The sequence below is a fragment of the Magnolia sinica genome, chromosome 19 (genome assembly GCF_029962835.1).
Source record: "Magnolia sinica isolate HGM2019 chromosome 19, MsV1, whole genome shotgun sequence".
Lineage (NCBI taxonomy): Eukaryota > Viridiplantae > Streptophyta > Magnoliopsida > Magnoliales > Magnoliaceae > Magnolia > Magnolia sinica.
In genome coordinates, this window is record NC_080591.1 from 14,716,700 (window position 1) to 14,737,689 (window position 20,990).

Here is a 20,990-nt window from a genome sequence, read left to right on the forward strand (position 1 = left end):
ATTATCATATTTCTTTCATACTTTCTTTACAGAGATATTGTACAAATATATAGGGAGATTAGCAACCCTATTCTTGGCTATACATAGATATTGTACAATCAATCAATGAGTTGTACAATCATGAATATAATCTTTCTAATTTTCTCTTAATTGACAACTCATTGATTGATTTGACGACAACTCATTGATTGATTTGACAACTCATGCCAACATATGTGGTGGTCCGGAAGGATCCTTCTTCCAATAGAGACTAGCATATCATACGAGGAAGTGGAATTTAAGCAAAAGGTCGAGCTAAAAGGTGGAATTTTAACCCACCCCATAACAGACCCCATCAAGCCATCCAAAACCACCTCCTGCCATCAAACCCAATAACAATGAGCCGGTCGCACCAGCCTAAGGAATTCATATCAAACCCAAATCCAGGACGCCGCCCTACAACTAGCTTCTTGCATATGAATTTGATGAAGATTACAACAACCGTTCAAGGCCTGTCATAAGTTTCAATAACAAAGCAAAGCTATTATATACAAAGGAATTATAAAATGGATGGACCCCATCTCATCACAATATACACTGTTTCCATTTCCAACAAGTGGGCCCATGTTTCAGTAATCCAGACCATAGAGCAATTGTGTGCCACTGCTGCCGATGGTCACCCAGATCTGAAGATCCTGGTGACCAATATCAGGACCTTTTTCAATTGAAAGTGGAGCTTTTTTTCTGTTTCTCTTCTTAACCATTGATCTGTGGGCCACAAATTGAAAGGTTTATACTGTCCCAGGGAGAAGATTTTTGATGAAAGATCCGCCCACAGCGGGCCACACTATCAGAACATTGACCCCATTTATCAGAATTGAAAACCTGTATACACTGCAAAAAGATTCGGGCCATTCATCATATAACCCCTACTTGTACAAAACTAGTACTGGGAAAGACCCAAAAAACCAATCTTCACAATCTATTCCAGTGCTTGAAATAATTCCTGGATGATCATACAAGGACAGCTACTCTCTTATGAGGGAAGGGCAAAAAAAATCGGACCAAAAAGGGAGAAAAAAATCAGATCAGCACTGTACACAAAAACTAGCAAGATATACAAGCCATTGCATGCATGCATGCCTTGGTATTTGACTAGTGTACAGCTTATTTTACAAGGACATAGAGACCATCTTTTTCCCCGCTTCTGATCCACGGCTCACAGTTGCCGGATTTTTTTTTGTAGGGCCTGATTGAATAGGTCTCAAGGGATGTCTGCACTGATATCCAGTTGGCTCGCAACAAAGATGTTGAAGTGTTGAAGGAATTGTGGATAAAATGCCTACTTGGATTTGTTGAAAGGTATTTGCTTTACACCTTGCTCAACTGCGTCTCTCCATAATCTATACCTTACACCCAGCTTATCATATGAAACGGGCCAGTTCCAAACATTAGCCCCATTGATCATCCGTTCCTGTTGGCCGACCACCAAACGTAGATCCTCATTTAGGACCTGCATTTTAATGTGAAGTGAGTGAGAAAAGGTAGAAGAACTGAGACATCTTTCAGTTTCAATATATCGGGATTGGATCATGTATGGTCCATGTCAAAAATTAGTATGAACCGTTGCATTTGATGAGTACAACATGTGGTATTGGGCAAGACAATGCAAATCCTTTTTTGGAAACAAGGTAAAAAGGATTTTATTTATTTATTTTAAAAAGCCTATAATATGGGGTGTACATAAGAGGTTTTCTAGACCCATATCTGACTCTCCACATGCATCGCTACATGCAGGGGTGTGTGCCAAGCTACATGTGTAGATCATCAGAACCATTATTCATGTAGGTTCCACCATCACCATGTTGATGATCTTACCAAAAATCAAATTGGTACAATTTGGTATGCCACACATCTACAAAAAATATTGAAAAGGGTAAAGAAACTTGCACCGTCCATTAGTTTTTGGCCGGATCATCTACACGGGGTTCCCACTCAATACATGTGTGGTTATAACACTCACTGACTCAACCCAAAATATGGCCAAGTCAACTCAACTTGGTGAGGTTTTGGGCCGAGTCACTGAGAAACTCACATTGGAGGAGTCGTCAAGCTGACTTGTGGACTTGCTCGACTCACAAAGCCTCAAGTCAAGTCAAAGTTTGACTTGTGTAAAAAAACAACCACCACTAACAAAATCAGTGCCTTTAACCAATGCAGCACTAAAACTATAGTTGCATTCTCTTGCTATTTTGTTTTATTTAACTTCAAAATATAGTTTATAACTACCACTAACATCTTAATTTAACTCTTTAAATATCGAGTCGAGTCATGTAAAGACTTGATCGAGTCTTTGAATCAACCTGGCTCACTGGACTTCGAGTTGAGTCAAGTCACTTTAAATATCAAGTCAAGTCATGTAAAGACTCGACCGAGTCTTTGAGCCAACCTGGCTCACTGGACTTTGAGTTGAGTCAAGTCGAGTTGAGTCAAGCCGTGTTTCTGGGTTTATGAACTAGGCGTACATGGCCTGGAAGTCCTATATGCGTCAACTTCGCAGGAGTTGTAGAGGTGCATGTGGGACTGGAAAAATCCATATGAATCTCTATGAATGTGTGCTTTTTCATACTAATTTGGTCATATATTTACATGTTAGCATACATCTGGTTCTAAAATTGACTGGGTAGGGATGTAAACCTTCTCGACATCCTGAGAACTGTCTGAAACCTCATCTGTGGGTCTTGCCATGGATCAACCATGGTCGAAAGATGTTAATGATAAGATTTAAGTGACAGACAAAAGGAAAGATCATAGGCAATGGGGAGATCAAGTAGGGAAATATCTACCAACCAGAATGGTTGGGCGTCCCGCTACATGATGGAGCTGCAACTTAGATTAACCCGACCCGAGTTTGTGTTGGGCCGGGCTGTCAAGGTCCTTGGGTTGGGTTCGGGTTTGTAAAATCCAACCAGGAAATCTGGTTGGTTCAGGTTGAGCAAATATGGGTTGGATTGGGAATAATCACAAGTATTTGGGTTGGGTTGGGTCAAGTATAGAGGAATTCCAGTTAGGTTTGAGTTGGAACTTGGGTCAGGTCTGTTTGAGAATTGGGTCCTCTCAAGGTCGGGTTGGGCTTGGGTTGACCCTAGACCTGATCCAACCTGCCCGAGTTGCATCCCTACAAGATTGTCTACATTGCTATGGTGGGGCCACCAGATGAATGGTCCAGGTCACCATCCTGTGAAGCGCACATAAATCGGTGCATGGACTATCTACTGAGAGTCAGTTAGGAAGCGAGATTCTCACCTTCTCTGCAAAGTACCTCCAGAGGATGTGCATGAACGGGATATGCTTCAACAAGGGAGCGAAATCCAGAGACATTCTGTACAGTAACCTTGTCTTGTTTCTAGATGAAGGGAGGCAAACATGGAGTTGGTGCAGATGTGTTGAACATTGCCTGGTGGTTTGCCCCTCCAATTTTCCAGGCTTTGAGATGCCGATTGTTGAAAGCACAATACAAGGTGGACGGAACTCCATGTCTATCGGGTAAGGGTCCCAATATCCTTCAAGGCCGGATGTGGGCGTCAGGAATTTCACCAAGCTGAAAATTCAGGTGCACCATTACAATCATGAAAAACAAAAGTGTTAAGGATCTTTGAAAGGTTGGCCATTTTTGGGCTACGGATGTTTTTGGAAGGAGAAATCAATTCTAAGTGAGTTGCAGCAATTTCATTATTTGGGTGGCTGAACTCAAATTGGATGTATGTGACACAAAGTCCATGATAGAGAGCATTCATCATGTGGGTCCCACAGAAGATCGACTGGGGTAAAAAATCTCGTTGATCAGTCTTAATCATCAAATGGGTGACCTACAAATGAATGGTAGGAAAGAATATTTCCGACTCTCAGAATCAAACAGGAAAAGGCCCACCCAAAATAGAGATCTTTTGATTATCTTTCATACGTTCAAGGTAAGTGGACTTACTTCGGTACACTCCATCCCTTTGCGAAGGTAGAGGTGTGAGTGAAAGGGGCATGGGCGAGATCAAGAAGGTTATCGAGAAGAAGCCCGTGCTCCACAGGCAGTTCCATCACAATCTACCATTCAAATGAACACAATAGAGTGAGAAGTTTTGTGAAATGTATCATTACTACAAGCTTTATATAATAAGAGTTTTCAAGCGATGCAGTAGTAAGATTTTATCTATGTTTACGTTACACATGCACATGAATAGCTTACTACATGCATATACATACACACACATTGAAGACACCTACAAGAGTGCATTCTTGCGCATCTACATGTAGATGCATGGATATATTATCATATGCAGTACTTTAATGAATAAATGCCTTGATGTGACCACATTCACCGCTGTAGATGCAAAGCTAAGGTCCAACCAAGCACATGTGCCAATGTCATGTGTGTACAACAACAAAGCCTGCATAAGGTGGGCTTTACCATGAAGATCTCATGGCACAAAACTCCAGCTGCTTCACCAGCGGGCCACATGTGCATGCTGAATCAGAATGTCAGCAGGTCTGATTTAAACCATACATTGTTTTCATTGGAATGGTCTGCCTGATGAGTGGACCGTCCTGATTTTGCACAACGCAATCTTCATGGTGGGGCCCACTTTATGGGCTCGCATCAACCACATATGTGACACATTGGAAGGTGTACTGGGGATGGACACTAACTCAGTGTCTGCAGATTCGTATGTGATCATTTCGCATGTACATGAGAAAATGCATGCATGGATGGATTTCCGGTACATCCACCGGCACATATTGATGTGGGTGCCTAGATAAGCAGATATGGATACAGTACACTAGTTTAGCAGACGGAAAGTTGCCGATAGTATCATGGTTACCTCTGCATGGATTTTGAACCCCGAAGGAGGTTGCAAAGAAGGGAGGGTGGCCATGGGAGGTGCATCCCCGGGCCAGATCCAGATCATTCCTTCTTGCTCGAAGCACGGCAATGACCTTATTCTCACGTTGAGCAATCGAGTTGATGGCATCTTCTCACATTTTCCGTCGGTTGAGTATTCCCAACCTGAAATTATTCCAATCCTGAAAATCAATCGGAAGAAAACCATCTCCGACAGACCTATACTAAACAGTCCTATCCTGCATAACCAGCAAACTTCATTTCCAAGTTGTGTAACAGTGTACGCTCAAGAGCACAACGGTCCATGATTGGATTCTGTTCATAGATGGGTCCCTCCATGGGTTGGCAGCCCACAGATAATCACACAGATTCCATCAGATTGGTGGACCTTTCCTGTTCAATGCTAATCATTGTTGATATTCACATGCACTGTCTATTTGTTGGTCACCAAATCAGATGTTTAATATTGTCCGATCAGTTACATTACTCCACTGTTGCCAATCCATGGTGGGACCCACACAACGACCAGTATGCTCTGCCCTAGTATTTTGGGAAACGATAATAAGAGGCAATGCAAGGTGTAGAGAGCAGATAGCCTCTAACACAATACCTAACTGAATTATATTCCTTTCTGTTACTAACCATGGTAGGGGCATTGTATTCGACCCTCATTTACTGAACCAAGGTCAAGAGGGCACGCTCGATGAGCACAAGTATTCTGTACACATCCCGGTCTTCCATCTTTCCCACGAAATACAACCCACGACTCCTCGAAGCAATCTATAGGAATCTGAAAATGAAAAGAGAAATTGCATTGTCAATTTCCAAAAGGTTTAGGGATTAAGTATATGTGGAGTAGCTTTTATTATATCGGACCTAAAATCCCTTGACTAGTGCACTTCAGGTGATGAATCTGGACCATCTGATCAGTGGACCACCTCTCGGATGAGCCATAACCCAACATTTGCACTCATTGGAAAGTTTATAATCATCTCACCCATCGCTCAATTTTTGGGTGATCACGAAAAACATAGAGGTGCTAGTGAGCCTAAAAAGGTCCACAGATCTAATGTTGAGAAACGGCCAATTGCCGCCTATCAATGAGGCGGCCTTCAAGTTGGTTGGTGCAGATCAAACCATAGGATCGATATATTTACGTACAATGCACACTGAATCCATTATATTCCTAAAATCTGTCTCTTCTGAGAGCAGAATAGCTTACCATAGTGTCATCCTTCAGGTCATTAGAGAATGCAACTGGGTACCAGAAATTCTTCAAATTGGGATGGTATGGCTGGACAGGACCGGACACATTTAGGCTTTTTCGTGCCGGCTTGGTTTTTACGTTATCTGTAGATGATAAGGATGTGCTTGGAGAAAGTAACGTCTGGTCAGATTCAGTTGTGTTTGGATCCTGTAATAGTCTGTCATTCACCAACGCTTCCATGTACGCTAGTTTGTCCAATGCCGTAGAAACCCTTGCTTCAGATATGTGCACCTGTTTGGCAGTGAACAAAAATGTTACATCGCCATCAATAGAAATTTTTTTTTCAAATCAATCAAAAGAAGGTATGTTAACAGGACATCCTCTTTGTCTAAGCCTTACCAGTCATGGATTCAAAAAAGTTAAAAAGAAAATAGGAAAAAAGGAAGAAGAAGAAGAAAAAAAGAGAGATACCTGTCTGTGAGCTCGTTCTAGTTCTTCTTGCAACTCTGCAAGCTCTTTCTTCATGGTGCCAATCGACTTGTATTCGCGTGCTAATGGATTGAGGACCTCGACCACCTAAGATGCATTAATAGTAAGCAGGTTGTTTGTAATATTTAAAAAACCAAGTTGGCATTTCGGCCGCTTCCCTATGGAATCCTGGTAGTTGTGACTACATGGCCAAATGCCTCACAAATACAGTAGATTGGAAGAGTTCGATGTGAAACATTGTGTGATTGGTGTTTAGCATGTTTGATGTAGTCAGTGCACTCAAATTATCTCAGGGACAAACACCCAACTCAGTATATGAACAAGGAGTTCAAAGCAATCAGCAAAAATGCTGATTGGTCTGCTTCTACTGGTCAGTCCAATGATGGTCTTCTGGGCCATCACCAACATTCTTGCAGACTTTTCCCTATAATGTCCGAAAGCAAGATATTGCATGGACAGAAAGGAAGACTGTGTCAGTGCGATTTTTAGTATATGACCCATTCGGGAGGTACCCGACCAATCAAATGGTGCTAGTCTGAGTCAATCGACATGAGTACCAACTCCGCAGTTCGAATGATTTATACAATCATTCCCAACAAACACTTCAAATCAATAGCTAGAATAGAATCATTCCTCATAAATATCCCTGATCATTAATTAGATAACAGAAGTAATACATTTATTAATAAACCACTGAATAGAATTGATTTCTGATGAGGAATTATAGTCTTGAAGCATTAGAATACGAAGTGCCCTGATGCACCAGTTCGTACAAATAAACCTTATTGTTTGACGGCTGTTGATCTATGGGCCTTACGGTTAATGGGGGATTGTCAAAAATACCTCAACAGTACAATGTTTGTAACCCTTAAATTCGTGGCATATAATCAATGGTTGAGAGAAAAATACAGGAGGATTTAGAAAGAAGACTAGAGATTGGATGTCTAGCATTTTATGCGCAAGAAGAATTCTGGGTCATCTTCCATCTTTGGTGGGTACCATAGATCAACAATCTTGACCACTGAGCCATGGGGCCTACTTGTAAGGGATGGATGCATTAAGACCATACTTATGCACTGATACATCTGGACTATAATTCCTCACATGAGATTATGGTTGTAGAAACATAAGATCTAGTTTCTTATGTCAAGCATTTTCATAATCACACACCGAAATCTTCAACTTAAATAAATCAATTTGAGAGGAATCTGAATAATCATATACAAGAGCATTCCAAGTAGAATAATGTGATAGTCTTTGAGAGTGTGGAGGATCAGACTCACAAATATCTACCATAAAAATGGCATATAAAAATATCAAGAAAGCAGGTCCCAATCATAGGCTCAATTCTAGATGGATCATAGCCAAAATCCACACTGACTAGATGATCCAAAGTTCTCAATCATCCAATTTTTCCAATTAAATTTCAACAATTGATAGTTTTTCTTTGTACTCCTCCATTTGATGCCAATGGTTAGAAACATCCGACCAATATATTGTTTTTAGCCAAGCTACATCCACATTGATGAAGAAAAAAAAAAACCTATGGCTTGGATCGACATGCGAGTATGGCCCATGAACAATCAATGTGCCAAGAAGTATTACCTACCAAGCTATGAAAGATTACAAGATAATTCAATCATCAAATTCACAATAAAATAGAAAATGTGCCCATCTTGATCAACCAAACAAAACCATTAAAGGAAAAAACCACCAAATTTCTGAAGGGGATATAATGCATGAACATACAAGCATACAAATACATATGTATGGGTACGCATGCATGTACAAAAGGGACGTACCTTATCATGTAGAAGCATAATCGTTAGTAGATCCTGCCGAGCCCTCCAATCAAGATACTGAATATCAAATCTAGCAACCTCGAGAGCTTGATTCACATCCAAGAACTTGCCCTTTGACTGTGGCACTCTAGGCCTAGGATCCTCCACATCAAACAGAGGACCCCAAGTGCTTGTGCTCTTCTTCTCTAATCCTCCTTCCTCGCCGAATATTGCAAACACTCTTAATCGTCCTCTAACACCCTACAATCACATACCCATTTTATTTTCCAAAAGTAACTATTTTCTGATAAATTTAGAGATACCAATGCCACCTTCAACATCTTTAAACATCCGATTAAAAAAAATAATAAAAATCTATCTTTTCTCCAAAATTTAGAGATACCCATATGTTATTGAACTTTTTTTTTTTTTTTGGTTCATCAAAAATAATTTTTAAAAAAAGGTAATTTCCATTGATCATATCTGTCGCAGACCCAGCCATACATGTTTGAACTTTGAACATAATTTTTCAGACACCCAAAATAAAAAAATAAAAAGCGTCCACGGATTTTATTTTATTTTTTAACAAAAACTAGTTCAAAGAAGAATTATAAAAATAAAATAAAATCTATCCTTTCACAAAAATTTAGAGATGCCCTTATGTCATTGAACATTTTTTTGGTACACAAATTTTTTTTTTTTTTTAAAGCTAATTACTTTTCTCCTCAACCATGTGCTACTGATCATATCTGTCACACATCCAACTTATAAAGAGCTGACTAACCAAGTTGAATTTAGAGATACCCATATGTGTTTGAACTTTGAACATCATTTTTCACACACCCAATTTAGAAAGGAAAAAAAAAAACCGTCCATGAACATTTTTTTGACGCACCCAATTCAAAAAACAAAACAAAAAAATGTCCATGAACATTTTTTTGACACACATAAAAATAAAATAAATAAATAAACAAGCATCCATGATCTCTCTCTCTCTCTCTCTCTCTCTCTCTCTCTCTTAAAAAAGGCCAAGTTCTCCATATGAATTCAGATACACCCATATGTCTTTGAACATCTATTTCAATTGAAAAGCATACCTTTCTGGGATTGCAAGTGAATTTGGAAGGCTTGCAAAGAGAGATGGGAAGAGAGAGAGCAGTAACAGTTGTCATGGCTGTTTCAGCAAGGGAGAGGAGAGAGAAAATTCGTTTTATTATGGTGGTGGAGCTTTATTTGGAGGGGTTGATGATAAGAGGTTGGTATTGCACGCGATCTCGGATGGCCTCCCACTAGCAGACACGTGGAGGGCGTGGAAGTCTGTTGTGTACACGTGGAGAGCTATAGCTCCACACGCTCGTTGTTCGTCTTGAAGTCTCTTGCCACGTAAAGATCCAATATCTGGCCAGCTCGGACTGCGCTGATATCTCTCTTATCTATCTGTTCGTTTTTATAAAGGAAAATTACAATAAAACCATGTAATCTGAGTTATGGTTTATACGGACATAGCACCTGGGATTCAACGGTTCTGAGGCAACCGTTACGTTACGGACTTATATCGGTCGTGGGTCGAGTAGTGACTGGGCCAAGTCATCGAGCCGTCTATTTTTACTTCTGACTCACCGCCAGGGGAGTGGATTTGGGGTTAACCGGGTAACACATTAGTGGGTGTTACCCTTACCGTGGGGCCCACCTTGATGATGTAATGTATATCCACGCGGTCCATCTGTTTCTCCAGCCCATTTTAATACGGGTCCCAATCAATTATGCAGATCCAAATCTCAGGTGGACCACACCACAAGAACCAGTGGTGAATGAGTGCTTCACCATCAAGAATTTCAAAGGACCCATAGTAAGTAAATCCAACCTATTGGTAATGTAAGAATTTCCAGATGAAGATGAAGGGAAAATACTGGGATATTGATCCAAAATTTTTGAAGCCTAAGGAAATTTTTTTAATGGTTATTCATCACCATTTCTAATGGTATGATGGATGGAAGATTACGATCTTCTTAATGTTTGGGTTGGTGTCCTAAAATGAGATGGAAAAACATATGGACATTGTGAGTATTCAAGGTGGCCCGACATCCGTTACGGTGACACCAGCTAGGTGATACCTAGGTAATACCTAATCTGCTTCCCACGGTCAGGGCGGAGCTGAACTTGGGAGTGGATTGAGTCCAAACCCTGGTAGGACAATAAGCCATATGACCAGAGCTCTTGTCCGGCCGGCCCACTGTGATGTATCTATTTATCCGCGTCATTCATCCATTTTCTCAAAGTATTTTAAGGTATGAGGTAAAATAATGAAGTAAATCTAACGTTTGAGTGGACCACACCAAATAGTGAGCTTGGTTACATTAAATACACGAAGCATTAAATGTAAGTCTTCTCTGGTTTAGTTCACTTGAGCGCTAGATCTACTTATAGCAGAGGGGGGGGGGTGTCGATCACTGTCTTCCTCAAGGAATAACTACTCTTAGTCTAAAAAGTTCTTTAGACTCCTCAAAAAGTTTTCTCGAATTTACGGAGGATAAAAGTAAGAATAGTTCTTAATAAATTCAGAATAATTTAATTGATACTAAAAAAAAAGATGAAATTAAAACCCTTTAAATAATAAGCTCAAACCTAGGATGAAGTTTTAGACCTAGACTCCAACTCAAACACTTGCTATAAATAGTAAACTTACCATTCATAGACGTCCTATATTCCTACTAGATTTCATGGTTTTCGGCCAATAGTAGTAAGCGTCCAATTTTACCCAATCATGTTGTTATCCTAATTTTTCTAAGCTCTTTTCATGTTAGACATGACTCCTACAACTCGAAGATCAAAAGTTATACTTGAATTAAAACTTACTATTTATAATAAAAACAAAATTAAATAAGACTTTTGACTGCGAACTAAAACTTACTACTCATAATAAAAATGAAATTAAATGGAACTTTTGTCGATCTAATGGAATCTTGCTTCCCTCGCCCCGGTCCAAGTTAAGGATGGATTGTACAATACTTGTATTGGGCTAACTGTGTCATGGATTCTAGGTAAAAGTCTTAGTTATGAAAAAAGAAGAGGTTAAGCACATTTTTATTGCTAGTGTGAAACACACTCTACTACTTACCAGGTTGTACGCTTTCAAAGGGGATTCAAAAAACTTCTAGCAAAATATTAAAATGTCTAAACTACAAAAGATAACTTGAAAATAAAATGAGAATAATAGAACAAAAGGTTTTCAGATAGAAGTACGAAAAAGAAAAAGAAGACAATTTTTTGTTACTCATTTAAGTCACATATTCTAATACAGAAGATCCTTAAGAGATGCAATTATAGACCATACTTTACTTGATGTTATACCAGAGCTTACTACCTCATGTGCTCAAATTAGTTGTGTTGGAATATACAGACTGAAAAGAATAGATCAAGAATACAACGTTGGCTTTGAAGGTGAAATAGAATAGAAGAGATCGAAATGCTAGAAGTGATTTTTTTTTTGTTAGCTTATTAGTACACCCCACTGTCAGTTCATACTTCACTGTTAGCCACCCCCACTAGGGATCGATGCTAAGACCTCAGTATTGAAACAAGGTATCTTTCACTCAATCTACCACTTGAGCTATGGATTAGGGTGTAAATGCTAGAAGTGATTGAGAGAACATGGAGTCAGAGTTTCTATTTATCTCGGAATCGTAGATAGACAACCCGTCTCTCCTCCTTGCTCTTTGTTCCTTAGTTGTGAAGGCAAAACCTTTTTTTATAGTGTAATGTCTCGGAAAAATCTGTACAAAAGCCCGAGTACCACCTCAGACAAAAATCACACAGGACCAAATCATTTAGAAATTAGGCGGAAATTAACTAGTGCTAAACTAGCTTATCTGTGAAATTAGCACTAATCACTTTAAATATAATCTGCAAGACCCAAACCATGCGGAATCATTACTGCTACATTACCTTAAGACTTAGGATCAATCTCAAGTCTCAGTTGCTCTCAGGAGCACATTGAAACTCCGTATCGGACCTGGACCGCACGTCGAAAGTCTGGTAACTGCGAAACTATACGAATATGACCACCTCGTTAGGCTTGACAACCATGCCAGAAATCAAGTCCTAATAGTATCAAGAAACGCATAACTTGAGCCCAGAGCAAAGTGTGTGAGAAACGGGAATACCCTTAAGAAATAAACCAAAACTTAAGTAAACTGAGTCGGTCACTTGCAGGTCTAAATATAAGGATTCAGATCGTCAAAATCTGACCCAATTACACCCTCGGATTAGGAAAAATTTTCAATACATGTTAGTACACTTTGTGGCCCCGATCGAGTACCGGTGACCGTTGAACTAAAACTAGTTCGCCACGGTCGATCTGTAAATCCGATCAGATCGAAAACTCAGCTTGACCTAGATCCAATGTCAAGGAGCTTAAGTCCGACCGCACGCAGAAGAAGGGCTACCAGAAGTGCTCCATTGGGCTGAAACAGACGCCCTTTGGATATAACCTAAGTATACCTTGGCCCCGGGGCTATTTCCATCAGACCTAGGCCTATATAAGGGCCTTAAACCCTCTCTTTCTCATCTCATACGAATTTGGAAAACCCTAGGAGAGAGAAGAGAGAAAAGAGAAAGAAAGAGAGAGGAAGTGAGAGAGTGTACTGGCGTTTGTTCTTGGAATTTAATCCTACCACTCCACACGCTTATTTATCATGTCTGTAGCGATATACGGGCGATTCCGATTCCGTTCTTAGGTAAGAAAACCTAGCCCTAACTTGTTTTAGGGTTTCAAATCGTGTAAGTAATGAAATAGCTAACTTATTTCGTACTGTAGGTTGCCGTTGTGCCGTAGACAAAGACTCGGTATACAAACTGAGTTCGATACTTGTTTACCGGTATAAGGTTCGAACTATAAATGTTTAGGTTATGGTTTTCAAGGCTTTCAATGTCAGTAATGATTTATGACTGCCTTGATTGCTATCACATGTGCTTAGATACGAGGGTTTCCGTACATTACACATATATGTGAACTATATTGATTTTAAATGTATTTCATCTGTTTGTTGAAATGTCTAAATGAGTATGGAATTATGATTTGTGCTTGCCATGATTTCTGATTGGGAATACTTGATTGTTGTACGTATGACAACTCCTGTATGGAAGAATTTGCTATAATATATGTTATAACTAATATATTACATGTATGTAATATGTGTAGTCTAAGTGTTTGATAAAATGCCTGAATGAAAAAAAATGCTTGATGTAATGTATCTAATGAGGGTGTTGAGATAGGATTTTCGATCCCCTTATACGTAGTTACAGTTTCCTGTGTGAAGCCTATCTTACTACTATGTGATTCTAGATGAAATACTTATGCGTGATAACATGTGTATGATGTGGTTGTTTAAATGCTTAAGTAAGATTTATATTTACACTAGTTGTCACATGCTGCTTTGGATTATTATATGTGAGTGCAATTGTTTGCAATGTGAGTGGGGCTACGAGGTAGTCCAGGCAATCGGTAACAAGTCCTAGGTTGGTGGCTGAGGTTGTTTCGCCACACCGGACGTGTTCGACGAATCCGAGTTGTATGTCGTTTGACGGCAGTGATTAGGCCACGCGGAATGCTTACGCACTCCATATCGATCAATTCAACGTGTGCTCGTACCAGTCGAGCTCGTCAAGTAACCCGATTGACTCAATGTATGTTCACCATGTATGGACGCTACTGCTTGAATCTAATGTACCAAACTCACCAGTAGAAACCTCTTTAACCTTGGTACCTCAATCCGCTAAGACTCATAAGCCGGGCATGGTGGTATGGGACACCGTGGTCGAGCTGTCGGCCTACGTCTAGGTGACGAGCCTCCCCGTAGTGAACAGTGAGCAACCCAAACTCGTGAGCCGAATACGGTGGTATGGGACACTGTATTCGAGCTGTCGGCCTACGTCTAGGTGACGAGCCATTCGTAGTGACCTCGAGCATACTCTAAGACTACGCAGAGGCGACGAGTCTTTCCGTAGCAATTAGAGTATAAACTAGGCCTACACTGATCAGGTGACGAGCCCTTTGTAGTGACCTAGAACCGCAACATCGTATGAGATTTGTTAGAATTGACGACCCCAGAATGGATCATTGTTTGGGAATTGATATAAGGGAGGTACCTTAGCTTCCCAATCCTTCTGTATGAATAAACCTAAGTAAGCAACCTGGCTAATCACGCTCATGCACCGCATTACGTGTGCATTTGGCGTAACAGGTCAAACACTAAGTAAGTGTTTCATGCCACGATCGTGAGATGAAGTCGCTGAGGGAGCGCAGGTGAGGGCATGCATCATTATTTCATATCATTCTTACATTAACAAGAGTACTTAAGACATGATTGTTGTATTGTGTTATCATTACTGCTTGACTGAATTGATAACATGTTAACCTTTGCTTTATTGTTCCACTGAGTTGATCACTCACTCCCACGTTACGGGACGGTATTTTAAACACCAACCAGACCCTGTTGTAGTTTCAGATGATGGCGTAACCTGTGAGGCGGAGCCAAACTTTGAGGATGACGAGGAGGCATTCTCATATATGCAGTATTCAGGCGGGTTTCTATAGACCGTTCTGATTGACGGGGCTTCAGGGCTTATACTTGTAGTGGACCATCACTTTTTGGACATTTTGTATTTTAAAACAATACTTGTAACTATTTGACCTGGCAATGCGTTCATACTTTGGGAACCTACAATGATTTATATATGTTATACTCTGATCACAGTCTTTCGCTTGGGTAAATTCAACTGTCCCTGGAGTATGATTTGCTGATTTAGCTTAATCTCATTCATGTTTTATGCACTAACATGGACAACATCAAATCATCATTATCTATGTTGCATAAGTGATGTGTTGGAACTCGGGAGTTGGGTACCTGCTCGATTCCCGATTTTCAGGGCGTTACAAGTTGGTATTAGAGCATGATTTGGATTAAAATGGACTTGGTTTATGGTCGCACAACGTACACTGACACATTTTGACGTAGAAGGGTGCGAGAAAATGTAGAAACAGGCTTAGGCTTCCCAATTTCGCCAATTGGCAAAATCAGTCGAAATCGACCATGGAAATTGAACCTGTAGGCTTTCCCGATCACGTGAAATGATCTCAACGCCCTTCTAGACCGTCAATCAACGAGTTTAGATGAAAATCTAACTGGTCTCACACTCAACAAACCGAAAATACACGAATGTGCACAAGCTGGAACCCGAAATGACTCGAAACGGCTCAAAAGAGAGTCGGGGGCCAAATGGGGCACCTCCAGGGGGACTCAGAGTGGGACCCACACATTTTTGAGACCCAGGGAGCAGAGGACCTCGCCCCATATGCGACCCCTCACCGGAATGTCCAGAGGCCGGCGAGGACCTCGCCGGTTTCACGAGGCCTCGCCGCCTGGCGGGCCTGGCCAGTGTTGGTCGTGCGGGCCGACGCCCCTAGGGCGTTGTATGGCCCACTGTTTTGGGTTGGGGTGTTTTAAAACGCCCCATAGCAGCCCTTCTTCATACCCCACCCCTCCTAGCTCTCCTTTTCTCAAGAAAACCCAAAATCTCCACTCAAATTCCCCCTCCATTCTCTCATTTTCTCATTTTCCTTTAAGATATATACCTTCTACCGTTTTCATCAAAACCCACCTCCTATCTCTCTCATTTCCTTTGATTTGAGTGCACAAATCTTCCATTTGTGTCTCATATATCTCCAAGTCCAACAACCCTTTTCTATTTCCCCATATCATTCCACTTTCATGTCTCTTTTCGAGCTTGTGACAGTCATTTTCTCCATTTCCACGCTTCTTTCCCTCATGGGGAAGAAGAGAGCTCCCGTGGATGAAGCCGGGCCTAGTCGCCCTACTTGTTTAAGGATAAGGACGAGGCAGGATCTCGATCCTCAGGCTCCCGTCGAGAGGACCCTACTGGCGGATCTGTCTCATGGAAGATTCCAGGGCCATAGGGTTCTTTTTGAAGCCCACGTGGATGAAAAACTCTTTGGAGAATATCTATTGATGGATCGCCTGGTCGGGGCCAGGTAGGGTCCCGTATTTGAGGGTGAGTACCACACAAATGTAGGCACTGTCCGAGCATTCTACGCCCACATTCGAGAGACTACGCTGGAACCCTTGCAGTTTAAGATCACAGTGGGTAGAGATCGGGAGGCCACAATCGACGCTGGGTTGATAGCTCGACTTATGAAAATGCCGCTTGGCGAGATCCATGCAAGCGAGAAGAATCTGAGGAGTGCACGTGAAAGGGATCACCGCACGTGTTTCCTTTGTGGCCGACTGGTTCATTGGCAACCAAACAATAGCCTCCTGGCGTCTAATATGACAGACAACTTCCGCCTACTTCATCACGTTTTCACATTCAACGTCTACCCCAGGTGGAGCAACCGCAGCGAGTGCACGCGCCTGATAGTAGATTTCTTGTACCAAGTGGGACAGGGAGAGAAGTTGTGCGTGCCTACGTATATTCTTTGATAAATAGTTCTTACCGCACGCTCTACTAGAATGTCTGATTCACTCCCATTTGACCAACTTATATGCAAGATTGTACATGAGTTTGGCTACAGACTTGGGTGAAAGTGTCGGTGCCGACCCATTACATCGACGAAACTACTCTCAATCAGATGGAAATTGGGTCATGGCAGCAGCAAGCCCGACTTGATGAGAGTGAGGACGAGATGGCTAGTGAGGAGTATGGAAGCAATGAGGTATTCTCATATATACAGTATTCAAGCGGGTTTATATAGACCGTTCTGATCGACGGGGCTTCAGGGCTTATACTTGTAGTAGACCATCACTTTTTGGACATTTTGTATTTTGAAATAATACTTGTAACTATTTGACCTGGCAATGCGTTCATACTTTGGAAACCTACAATGATTTATATATGTTATACTCTGATCACAGTCTTCCGCTTGCGTAAATTCAACTGTCCCTGGAGTATAATTTACTAATTTAGCTTAATCTCATTCATGTTTTATGCACTAAAATGGACAACATCAAATCATCATTATCTATGTTGCATAAGTGATGCATTGGAACTCGGGAGTTAAGTACCTGCTTGACCCCCGATTTTCAGGGCGTTACATATAGGCATTTAAGGCATGGACACGTAAGGATGAATGTAAAAGATTGCTCGGTTCTCACGAGCCTTGTGCTTTGCATCAATGTCAGGCTCGGGTAAACCGAACCACTGCTGAAGAGATTAGAGCAATCGAGCCTGAGACTGCTAAAGAGATAAGAGTAACAGAGCTTGATACGAAGCCTAGCGAGCTTACTAAAAAGATAAGAGCAACTGAGCTTAAGATGGAGATTCATGTGGTAAAAACACGGAGTCAATGCATGAAAGACCCTAGTTGATGCTAGCAACATTTTCTTTGTGTTAAAAAAGCCAGCACTTAGGGTCAATTTAGGTTCAATTGGGAACCTTGGTTGCCTTCCAGTGATGATTTTAGCCATGTATATCTACTCAGATCGACGACCACCAAAGTTACAAAGCCACATGGTCGTGTTTTAATTGTGAAGTGTCTACGTAAGCATATCCAAAGCGCAAGTGGACCACGATATATGAAATATTATGAATTGAGCGGACTATTGAAAACTTTTTGGGGGCTATAAAGATTTTAAATGAAGATGATATTTGTATTTTCCATGCCTGTATGACCATATGAATAGGTTGGATGACAACTAAACATCACTGTTGATGCAGATATCTAGACCTCCGGGTACCTACACACAAAGAAGAAAAAGGAGACCCTAACTATAGTGGGGGGACCCTCCAATGCCTAAGTTATAATCAGGCAAGCTGGATCCAATAGAGTCGATAGTTTATCAGTGCGTACCTTTCACTGTGGGATATGTTCTTATTTATAGTTGTTGGATGAAGGCGGTGTATATGGTGATCTCCTTACTCAGTAGGTACGTATTGTAGAGAGAATCTATCCCCGAGTATGTCGCGGTTATCTTCCGAGATCTTCGACAGAGATCTTAAACGGATCTTCTTTAATAAGATCTCGATAGAAGGGAGTCTCAAAAAAAAAGTTATCTTATATTCTGTTATGGGGAAGTTTGTACAAGGATAATCGGAGTTAGCTTGAGTTACACGACTCGGATGATAAGGTCTCGGAAGGGGGATACAACGTTAGGGGCCAACTCCTAAGTCATGACTCGGAACTACAATCCTGATTTGTTGACCTGAACCCTCGTCCCAATCCGAAGGAGAATGGTTGAGCCGAGTCCTAATCTTCGTTCTTAGCATCAATCAGCTAACTCCGACTTCAGTAACCTATCGACGGACCCCAACCATTGGAACTCAGCTTCACGTCTGTACGATCCGAGGCCGAGTCAAAGTACAAATATTCCATATGCCGAGGCCGAGGCCAAGTCGAGGCATGTATATGACGTGCACAGAGGCCAAGGCCGAGTCCAGGCATGGACGTGCCATGTGCTGAGGCTGAGAACAAGCCCGTGGTGGTACTTTACATGCCGAGTCTCGAGATTGACCTTGATGCAGACATGACTGACGATCTCATCCAAAGATATGCGCCATTAGGGCACGATACGTAGTACGATCCAAGGATTGCGGATAATATCTCCACGATTATAGTATCTTGTTAATTAAGTGAATGATGCCGAGATTAACGGACATGGATCGTCCAATCCACAAGTATAAATACCAGGGAACCCATTGCTATAAGTACGCAATATCTCGCACCCTCTCTCTACACTCGACTTAGACCCAGATTTCCTAGCCTGACTTAGGCATCGGAGGGTCCTTGGCTTAGCTAGGGTCTCCTTTGCTTTCTTTTTATGCATGAGCAGCGTTCGTTAAAGGTTCATTACATTGAGTGGAGGGTAGTCCAGATTTTGACCTTAACCCATTCTACTTTATCTTACATTCTAATTTTTGAAAGCCTAGATAGTCCACGTCATGGGACCCTTCGTGTGTGCCGCATGGCCTGAAATTTCGTGATCGAATGATCATAAGCTTCCAACTTCCAACCTTAATTATAACCATAATATTATTTTCAACCATTTGATGGCCCTCAAATGGAAGGTTAGGGTAATCCTTTCAGTTTTAGTTGGGACTGTGCTCCATCCATCCACAGTGGTCCCACTATTTGGATGGTCTGGATTGATGTGGATGTATGCTATTTGTAAAGTGCCCGAAACACCACAAATTAAAAGGAGGGGTTCAATTATTTCACCTTATTCCTCTTTTTTCTTGACGGGAGTATGTGGCAAACAAGAGCGCCCGTGCTTGGGACACGTGTGAAAGATCAGACACAATCACCTTGTGGGCCTTCACGTTAGATGTTTACTAACCTAAAAATTAATCTAGCCCACTAATCAGGTGGGACATGCGTGTGTATTGAATGTGGACCGTTAGTTATTCTTATTCTCAACCATCCATTTTATGTACATGTGAGGCTCTCAAGCCAGCTGGACTTTTGGGCTGAGGAGATTCACTATCAGGCCTACCTGATCAATGGCTCAGATCTCATGCATGTGTGGCATATCAGCATATCTTGGGCGCTTGTGTTTGGTCAATGGAAATGCATGGAGGTGGTCAACTTCATGTGGCTTAGACTAGCTCTGGTCTCCACTCTCCATTTTGTGGTCAGGGTCGGTCCTTGTAGGCCCCACCAAAAGAGAATCTTGTGGTTTTCAGAACATGATTTTAAAACTCACGTGCCACTCGTTCTAGTCGACTCGGTCGGTCAGACGGCTCACTCGTCCGAGTCACTAGGGAGTGAGCCAATACGAGCGAGTCATGCTGAGTTGACCTGATGCACTCATGGGGCTGGGTTTTCATTCTTGAAACCGGGACCGAAGGTTTGGCAATCAAGGCCATCTGTATGCGTGGACCACTTAAACCTGGGCTAGGTCCATGGGGTATTGACAGTCTCGCTTGTAGGATAGTATACTCGGGTATTCAGTTTGTACAAGTGGAGCCCATTGTTGAGTGATCTAGACCGTTGGTTGGGACCCAGTGTAGATGGACCATCACCAAAAGCTCTGTCAACTAGGAAGATTTCAATTTGTCACCTTTCAATAGATGATTAAGAACGAAATGAAATGCAGGTGAAGTCCCTGTTAGCGCTATGGATGGGCTGGGCTAGTCTGTTAAGCTTTTAGGTATGGTCCACCTTAGGCTGGAGTTGGGCTGGAGTATCAAACCGGATGGCTGAGCTCGGGTTTAAAATTCAGGACCGTTTCTCAATTAGGCTGTGTTTGAACCATGTACAACAGCCAGTCTGCATGGTCCGAGTCTGGCCTAGCTCAAGAAAAAAATCAAATGCTTGTTTATAAAGGATATTCTTTTTGTGTGGCCCATCCACTTGATGCAACGGATCAATGGTCCTGTGGGGCCACCAAGATATAGGTGTTTTATCCACTCCGTTCATCCATTTTTTTTTATTAGTTCTTTTATTAACCGCAGATCTCCTTACTGGAGGGGTCACTACCGACTACCGAGTCCAGTGACCAGCGTTTTATCGCTGGCATATGGCTGCAGGACGGGATCATCCAAACCGCACTCTCAGTCGTCACTATACAGTCGAACTTGTGGAATTCAAGGGAATGACTGAAAAATGAAAATACCCAAATCCATCGGT

At 41.6% G+C, this 20,990-nt stretch overlaps 1 protein-coding gene across 1 annotated transcript; it reads right to left on the bottom strand.

Moving 5' to 3' along the window:
- Positions 1-926: 926 nt before the first annotated feature.
- LOC131234420 (chlorophyllide a oxygenase, chloroplastic) lies at positions 927-9,600 on the bottom strand. The gene is made up of 9 exons (XM_058231277.1): positions 9,448-9,600; positions 8,372-8,611; positions 6,552-6,656; positions 6,096-6,371; positions 5,516-5,663; positions 4,854-5,038; positions 3,965-4,077; positions 3,286-3,580; positions 927-1,492 (listed from the first exon to the last, which is right to left on the bottom strand). Exons 1-9 carry the CDS (start codon positions 9,520-9,522, stop codon positions 1,322-1,324), a joined length of 1,608 nt encoding a protein of 535 aa, XP_058087260.1. The 5' UTR covers positions 9,523-9,600; the 3' UTR covers positions 927-1,321.
- Positions 9,601-20,990: the final 11,390 nt, after the last annotated feature.

Bases quoted from the DNA above. Each gene is read 5' to 3' on its own strand.
- LOC131234420 (XM_058231277.1), bottom strand. From the start codon at position 9,522: ATGACAACTGTTACTGCTCTCTCTCTTCCCATCTCTCTTTGCAAGCCT. The intron at 3,581-3,964 runs GTAAGTCCACTT...CTGAATTTTCAG, and splicing joins AAGGGATGGAGTGTACCGAA to CTTGGTGAAATTCCTGACGC. The intron at 1,493-3,285 runs GTGAGAATCTCG...ATTAAAATGCAG, and splicing joins GGAGGTACTTTGCAGAGAAG to GTCCTAAATGAGGATCTACG.